The sequence below is a fragment of the Copadichromis virginalis genome, linkage group LG20 (assembly GCF_057382275.1).
Source record: "Copadichromis virginalis isolate Kocher_CV1m ecotype Utaka linkage group LG20, C_Virginalis_male_GT1.1, whole genome shotgun sequence".
In the NCBI taxonomy this organism is placed as follows: domain Eukaryota; kingdom Metazoa; phylum Chordata; class Actinopteri; order Cichliformes; family Cichlidae; genus Copadichromis; species Copadichromis virginalis.
In genome coordinates, this window is record NC_140637.1 from 29063610 (window position 1) to 29072894 (window position 9285).

Consider the following 9285-nt stretch of genomic DNA (forward strand, 5'->3'; position numbering starts at 1 on the left):
AGTTCAAGGACTGTGTGCTCGTATTTGGCTTATCTCCACCTCTCACAGTAACACTGCTATCCAACTCCCAGTGTGAGAAGGCATCATCAGTTTTAATTTGCCCATCTTTATATTCATCGAATGGTCTGAACTGGTGAAAGAGATCTAACATAAAGAGACCTCCATCGGAACTTTAAATTTAAAACCAAAGCTTTTAATACCACAAGGAAAACAAAATTAAGCTCCCTCTGTAATAATAAAACAACTTTGAGCTTTTCTTCAATAAAGCAAAAAAGGTGATCTCAGGTCAAGCACTGCAAAAGCAGTCCGTCTCCTGAGCTCTGTCTTACACATGTGTTTATCTGCTGCTTTTGTGTTTGCAGAGACATATTTCTCCTTTAATAATCCACCTTCCTGCGGCTGCTCTCCTGATGCTTTGGAGCATGCAAGAGCTCTTCATCTGGTCTCATTTTAAAAAGATAAAAGCCTCTCCAGCTAATAGCGCTGCACATTCTCAACAGGAGGGCAGCAACGATGCAATTATAAAGCCATATTTCCCTGTGTATCATCAGATCTGTTTTTGATGACACCATTTGGATATTAAGCCTGCAGGTGTGTCACCTCGATGTTGAGTTTTTGAGCGGGCAAAATGTGGGGGCAATCCCTGATTAAGACACGCATCCAACCTACTGCTCTGTGCTGACTTAATCCACTGTCATTTTCATTACCTGCAACACGCAGAGCTGCTGCCCTTAACAAGACGGTGAAAAAAAGCTGAAAGCAAACATCACTGAGCTTTCTCGACATGTGAATCAAGCGCATAGACTTAAAATTAGAACAGCAGAACCAACTTACATTAATGCTGGGGAAGCTGGCAGAAAAGGATCTAATGTACGACTCTCACAGGGAAGTCATTAAACTGAACTTCATGTTTCCACATGAGCATAAATATACAATAAGATACACAAGAGACGATGTTAATTAATAATAAACTAAGGTTGTGTTAGGAAATGGAACTGACGGGGAGCAGGTGGTTATCAGTGAAGTTTTTTTGTTTTTTTTTCTTTTACAATTATGGCGCGTTCCCCACCCTCGATTGGCTGGGAGTCACCATTCTGGGAGGAGCACTCTTGGCTGAGCACAAAGGCCACTGACACAGATTCAAGATGGAAGCGGGTCAGTTGGAAATAGAGCAGAAGCAACAAGACCATGCCGGAGAAATCCCTTCCAGCAGCTGGAGAAGTAGAAACACAAGCTTGCAAAACACAAAGATGATCCGTCACAGTCGTGAACCGAGACGCCTGGATTCATCGTGACACAGAGCATTTAAGATGATTCTGATACCATTAAGAATTTAAAAAACCTTGCAATTATAAAGATTTATTAATTCATGACAGAGCAGCAAGAGCAGACCCAGATATTTTAAAATCAGGGTGTTGAAAGGGTCTTTTACACACGAATCAGTATGCACCAGGAATATCAATCAAACACCAGCTGAAGAAGCAGAGCTGGTGATACATTAAAGGCCATTAGTGAAAATTACTTTCATTTAACTTGCTGACTTATTTCTCAATTAGCCATCTGTTCTCTAAAATGACAAAGGAACTGTGATCATTTACTGTATAAATAAGCTGTTATAATTGAGCACAACTCAACACGACATCTTCAAACGCATCAAATCTGGGACATAAAGCAAAGGCTTATGACAGCTAAGATCAAGGACTGACTAAAACCTAATGAGCAAAGCTCTACATGGGCTAACACCAACCTAACATGCATGTCTTCAGACTGTGTGAGGAAGAGAAACTAGACAGGCATGTGGAGAACAAGCAAACTCCAGCTCCAGCTCCCTTTTTAAAATAAATTGCATAAAAGCAGTGAAGCTTTAGTGCACTGGATGTAAATTTGCATGCAGTTACTACACTGTGGAGTCTTCATTATCCTTAGAATCAAATCCAAATCACTGAGAACTTGTTGCTCAGACTATAAAAGGATCTGCTAAACAATGTTTTATTATTTACTAAAATCTCTACTAACCCGAGGCAGTTAATTCTAAAAGACTGTGACATCCTCTCTCCCCTTATCCCGTCATCTGACTGTGTCACACATTCATCTGTTCACTCGTTTTCTCACAGACGCTATGAGACTCAGAAGCAGGGAGCGCCACAGGTCACTGGCCTTGGATTCCCCGCCTGCCGGGGCTCTCTGCTCTGCTGTGACTCAAAGCAAGCCCCTCATCACGACAGCAGCCTTGTCTCAGCTCGCCGCCCCCAGCTGTTGACATGGGAGGGGAAGAAGGATCATCTGGACTCTTTGCCCTGGGCCATTTTGACGCAGAGAAAAGAGTCTGTTTCTCAGCGGAAGCAAGAATCTTGCTGGACAATGGTCATATTTTTCTGAAGGACTGGAAGCTCACTGGAACGGACGCGCCAAAAAACCCGCCAAATCGCAAAACAGCCATTAATGAAACATCCTTTTAGCTTTCGGTAAACTTCTTAAGACTAAAGGATGTGTTAACTGTAAGAGTCCTAATGTTAATTTTTCCTAAAAGTTCAACTAATGTCTGACATTTAGAAAGTCTAGTTAAATAATCACCAAAATATTTGCGATTATAATTTCTGCCATCGTCACGCAGTCGTAATGTGTGAGAAATACTGGGATCAAATTTCTTTTGTGAAAAGAATAAAGGAACACTCATGTGTTTGACTCTCAGCTCTCTCAGTCTGTGACGTCAGACTAACACATCAGTGAGGAGAAAACAGCTCAAACGTTGCTCATTGCCAGTAACATGCCAGAGTAAACACAAACAGAGGGCCTCGTGCTGCAGTGCAATCCTCACAGACCGGTCCAGATGTGTAGAGCATCGCTGGCTGCAGTCTCACATCTGTCCTGAGAGTGAAGGCAACATTTGTCAAAGAGATTTTAATTCTTCATATTATTTGATGAAATCAAAACTATGTGATATTTGTGTCTGATAGGACTTTCAGATGTGTCATGTTGGGTGATTATAAACACATAAATGTGTGATTAAGAACATTCACAGCTTTACGCCTTCACCAGTGTAGGTGCCAGGTATAAACAAACAACAGCATCTGAAAACTGTGTGTGAGATAACAGCTGTACAGGCTGTAATGGTCTCCATCTTTTCATCTGTCACTTTGCCTCATGCAGTCCAGAAATAAAGAGGGAGGCTATCATCAAGGTTGAGATGGTTTGGACATGTGCAGAGGAAATATAGTGGACAAAGGATGTTGGATATGGAGCTGCCAGGCAGAGGGAAAGGAGGAAAACTTGGATGATGTGAAGGAGGGCATGCAGAGGGTCGTTGTGACAGAGGAAGATGTTAGTGAGAGTGAGTTGGAGACAGATGATTCTCACTGATTCACCCTTTAAGAGAGATGCTGAAAGAAAAAGAAAGCTGCACCAAGTTTGCATGATATGTTTTTCTTATTCTAAACTGGCAATTTTTGTGATTTGTGATTTCCACATCACGTTGGCATTTAAACCTGTTTAAATAACAGATTTAAACACAAAAATTGAAGTTTGATCCATCATTCGTCCAATCAATCCACTGCCTTAAATGTCCAAACCATTTCACCCTCGCTTCTCTAACTTTGTCTTGTAAAATGTACAAAAGCAACCTGTTTTGGTCTTTGAAACTAATTACCCACCTCATAGCATCTTCAACAAAGAAAGAAAGAACAAACTGGTCTCCTCATGTCGGTAGTCCACAAACCAGAACATTCTGTGACAGTGGTTACGTACATCTTTTGTATACAGTCTATGTATGCATTTCAGGTTAGGCTACTTTTCTTGCAAGTGTGAAAACAGCACATTAAAGTGGAAGAAGAAGAACCTGACTGTCTGCAGTTTTTGCTCCACTAGCTAATCCATTAATAAGTCATCCAACCTTGAGCTGGGAAACCGAGAAGGCAGCCAAGTGTCAGAGATAATACTTCAAAACTTATTTCCTGCATGATTTTACACGTGTGGGAGGCAGGAATGAATCACGCAAGTCCCAAATGTAAAAAAGACCCGATTTCCCTGCTGCTTCCTCCCAGTCATCCACCTCCAGGGTTGTTACATAACACAGCATACTGTAGCTCCGCTTTTAGCTCCACAAAAGAGCCGTTTGAATGGTGTCTGAAAACACTGTTACAGGCTTCAGCGCCTGCGAGAACATACGTTTACTTTACTTCTTTCAGCATCTCTTCTAGTCATTTAAACATCCTGGGCAGCAGATAAAAGACTCTCCACGCACTGTAAACTGGAGGACGGCTCACTTATGAGAACATCTCTCTGCAGCAGGAAAGGAAAATCTGAAAACATGTGCAGCATAAAAAGGGGAGGAGGTACATTTTCACTCCATATCGGCAGATAGGAGATAACTTTATCCACCCATTCATGACCCAGTGAGGCTTCTCCGAGCTCTGAATAATGAGGACGGTGGCTGTTTAACATGCAGCTTGTCTCGCTGTGGCCTCGCCGCACTGCTTTGCATATGAAACGAGGAGGGAGAAGGTCGTGATGTGCCTTCCTCCGGCTCCAGATGGGAGTCATTAAGGTGCTGCTGCCAAGTCGGGAAGTCTTTGATTTGGAAGCAGAGATTTTATCTCAGGGAGCAAACAGTAAAGTTCAGTGAAGTATATTCACTGTAGTAGACTTTTAAGGTACTTTAAATGAGAATTTCCATTTCAGAAGGAAGTGCTGCACATTTATCAGAGAGATTTTGCAATAAGCTTTTAAATCACAGCATACTCTATGGCAAAGAATCCCCGTTATTACAGCTGAGGCCCATAACAATAAAATGTATTTATTTATTTAAGCAGATTAGATAGGATTACACAAAAGTTGAAGAAGTTAGTCTGTGCAACTATTTGGTTTTTAACTACCCATCCTCTTTTTGCACCTTTTTCTATAGTCTGACTTCACATTTTTGAAAATCTAGCACAAAAGAAAATCAGATCACATCATGTTCCTGCATCATGTCCCACATAGCCTTGTTACATACGAGCAACAGAAATTCAACAAGTTGCATTCATTAAAAAAATCTGCAAGAGACAAACTAACTCTGCAGGATTAAAATATACCCAGTACCTAACTTTTGACTGCATTTGCCTGATTTCAACTTGCACTGTTTTTACTTTGATGCACTGGTACTTCATCTCTGAGTATGTCTAAGTATCTTTCAGCACTGCACTGGAGGGGGAAATGACCCTGATTCCCCTCCCCATCTGACCGGCTCTTGACTCTGTTGGAAGCACAGGACCAGGTTTAGATGTGGGTGTAGAAAATTCCTTACTTATTTATGTAACCTTTGGAGGACCCCTGTCAGGGGCTTTGGCATAGTCTGTGTGGAAACCTTCAGTTTCCTCTGATCCAGGGATCCCCTACACAATCAGACAGTCTATTCGATCATTTACCTGATTGCTGTAGTGAACGTTTGCTGCTTTTCCTTCTCTTATAAGAAAATTAAACTATTTCAGACCAGTAATCAGCTAATCGGAACATAAATGGGAAGGAGCTCATTCATTATGGAAATCAGTACAGATGATGCCAGGCTCTTGATTAATTCTCGAAAGCTTCGCAGTATTTCCCCTAAAAACATTTAATTGCTTCAGGGGCGGGATAATGATATCTTAGATGTCAAATGGATGCTAATGAATTGAAAACTGGCGCTGTGAGCTCAGATATCAGGAGCTTCAGAGTCAGCCCATGTGACAACTCATGTGGCTGCGTTGCTCATCGTTATCATCGTGCTTACTGTAAGAAACGATGCTGGAAAAAATGCGCACAGTCTGAATGACGCTCCAAACTGGGATTGTAATCTAGCATGTACCAAATAAAAGTGCTGATCACTGTGACAAACCAGCGTGGCGCATTTTAATCTGAGAAAACACATGTTAAGATTTAGGGGGGGAAACACCAGCAAATATGGATAGAATTAATGCGTTCAACAGTTCAAGGAGACATTTAGGATACTGAGTTCTCTGCTCTCACCTAAACCGGGGGGAATCTTTAATGCAGTCCTCAAAATCCACCGTCATCTTGGACTGGATTGGAGTTTTCCACGAGGTTAAAACACGGATTTCATCTCCTGGGAGGATTAAAGTAGAGATGCAAGTTAGTCCACAGCGATCCTGTCTGCGTCTCCTGCTCCTGCAGCAGACCGTAGCTCGCTGACTCGCTCAGTCCTGCTCTGCTGATCCTGAGCCTCTTCACTCAGTACTAAACCCGTTGATGCCTTCAGTGGCTCCTCACAAACTCGGATTTTAGAGCTTCAAGGTGCTGAAAAACACAGTCACGCGGTTTTCATATAGAACGAGTGCTTTAATTTAAACTTGGGGTACTACTTAAATATAAAATATTATTATTATTATTATTATTATTATTATTATTATTATTATTATCAAATATAATAATAATAAGAATAATTAGTAAAATTAGTAGTTGTAGAAGCGGAGGGAATGTTTCAACCAACATTGAAAGGAGGAAGGGCAATGATTTGTTCTTATCTCCTAATTTTGATTTGCTTACATACAACTGGCAACAAAAAAATGAACAAAAAAATATCTTTTCTTCAGTTTCAGTTGTTTTCAGTGGCAGAAATAGGCTTCCATAAATTGCTAATTGTGGAAATTATAAGTCATCATTCTCATGCAAGTCATATCTGGTAACCACTATGCATATTTATTGAATTATATTTATATTATTATCTTAAATTCAGAAAGTCACATGAATCCAAACAGATAAATGTAGCAGATTCAAAAGTGAAATATTTGCTGATAGAAGAAATTTAAAAAATTAAAATAAAGAAATTCAAATGTAATCACATGGTGCAGCACTAGAGGAAATGCACAGTACTTTCCACCACTGTGAATAGTTGCAGCTTTTAATTATTTTTCAGATTTTCTGTCATCTAAAAATAAAATTCTATGTAAATGAGAACTTATAGCTACAGAGGTGAGACTGACTCAGCATCACCGATCTACAGCATCATATTCATGTAACAATGAATTCTTTTACTTGGTCTTCTCACTTTAGGTAACATAAAGTCCTGTAGTGCAAAATTCTTTATTAGGTTTTAGTAGCAATATTTGCTGCTAAGCTCAGTTTTCACAAAAATTCAGTATCAGTTCAATTGCAAACTGTTGATGCAGTAAAATATCTACACAGAACTGTTTTCCATGAAAGAAGAAGCCTCAAGGCTATTAGGTCTGAACACCATGCAATAGCTCTGAAGTTCATCATATCACAGTCAGAGGTTTATAGTAGATAGTAACAACACTGTTAATTTAAGGAAGTAGCATTACCAAAATGTAGGTACAAATTTTTATGTAACGCAAAATAATGGTTTCATGACTGAAAAAAATAACCACCAGAGTTTTGTAGAGAATAACAGATTGTCTAAGGAGATGTACCCAATTTCCAAGTATATGTTTTTCTTTTCTTTCTTTCTTTCTTTCTTTCTTTCTTTCTTTCTTTCTTTCTTTCTTTCTTTCTTTCTTTCAATATCAAAATGTAAATGTTACAGTAAATTTGAAGTTTTGACAGCTGTACAATATTGTTTCAACAGCAATTCGTAACAGCTTTACTATGTTCGGTGTAACTTGAAAGCAACATCGCTGACGTCACATTCCAACTTGAATTGAATGAACTAGACAACAATACACCGGCCAAAAAGATTGCAACATTTTCATTATATTTATATTAAAATTTAACAAAAAAGGAAAAACGGAAAAAAAAGAAACATTGAAATATGTAGGTAACTGTAGTACCTAATAACAATGATAATGTTCATCTTAATCCAGTTCTTAAATTTCCACAAAATCCCAAATGTTGGGATACTTTTAAACACTATCTAACAAAACTAGCTTAAATAAAGCAAAATAGAACATGAGAAAACAAAATAGCTTAAAAAAAATTAAAACAATTACAAAAAAGAAAGGAGTTAATTTTTTAAAAACAATCTTTAATTAAATAATTACAAATATAAAGTAAAATGTATTCAAACAGGAGTTCAGTAATTCAAATCTAAAGAAAATATGATAAAGATAAACATAAGTTAAAAATACATAATAATAATAATGATGATGATGATGATGATGATAATAATGATGGTAATAAAGAGCTCAGTAAGTAAAAAATATAAATAACATAAACTAAAAATAAAAAACATACATAGTGAAGTAAAATAGATCATTAAATAATAAAGGAAAATAAAACAGAACATATCTGCGTTACTAACTGTAGTGCAGAAAAAGTGCACAGCAAATGTTAGATGACATTACAGTGGATATTACAGTGCAATGGAATGTAAAGTCTTGTGGCCAGTGCAATAAATAAAAATAAAAGAAGATTTTTTAAAAACTGATAGTCCTGTGTTATATGTATATTCATCAGAGAATTGGGATGAAAGTATTTTTATATTCTCTGGTGAGCAGATGGTGAATAAGCAAACGCCCACAGTAGGTTTGGTTATAATTTCTCTTAACTTCCACACTTTTGATGAATTATGGTTTGTTTTCATATCAACTAATCATATTTTGTCAAAGCTGCAAAATCTATATCATGTAAATTAAAAAGAGCACTTTACAATGGCCTTTAATCCTGTATCCCACAACTTCGTTTTTCCCATGCAGCTCTTAAATGACTCTCTGTTAAGTACTTCCACTTCCTAAGCAAGCCTATTATAAATGCACAGGAAATGGGAAAGCTTGGAGAAAGAGCGCCTGTTTGGGATTTCTCTGCAGGTTTTCACTAAGCACCATTGTTCCTCCTATCCTGGCTTTAAAAAGGCTGCCGCTCAGGCCATGAATGGAGATGATCTCACTCTTGGGAAGAAATGGCATCATCTTTTAGCAGGAATGACAGAGACATCAGCCTTTGAAAAATATTTAATACTTTCATTGGCTGGTCTTCAAGCACTTTGGTTCAGAATGAAATACTACTGTATGCATTGCCATGAACTTCAGAACAGACATTTATATTCTCCATATAAAGAATCCTACTGCTTTTGGCAGTCCACTGCCTATTCATGTGTTATAATCATGACATTACCATTTTTATTGATTGAGTAAATCACATGCATGAAGCCCCCACCCCCCACCCCCAAACAAAGAATATATATATATATATATACATATATATATGATGGTCCTTGACTTTCCAGCTAGAAGCATGTGTTTCCATTTATCTTGTGGAAAATCTGCTCTATAAAAACTATGTAAAGATGTAACAATAGTCACATTCCCCACACTGACTGGTGACTCTTTGACTTTTTGTTTAGTAAGACAAGTAATTAAT

General features: G+C 38.2%; 1 protein-coding gene across 2 annotated transcripts in view; it reads right to left on the bottom strand.

Annotated features, from left to right (window-relative positions):
- The window catches only part of LOC146685067 (arf-GAP with coiled-coil, ANK repeat and PH domain-containing protein 3-like), a 70358-nt gene extending 64191 nt beyond the window's left edge, over window positions 1-6167 (bottom strand). For both annotated transcript variants that reach the window (XM_085444477.1, XM_085444476.1), the window contains exon 1: window positions 5980-6167. In XM_085444477.1, coding sequence (XP_085300603.1) covers window positions 5980-6026 — 47 coding nt within the window. In that variant the 5' untranslated portion in view covers window positions 6027-6167. The remainder of the gene's footprint in view (window positions 1-5979) is intronic.
- Window positions 6168-9285: the final 3118 nt, after the last annotated feature.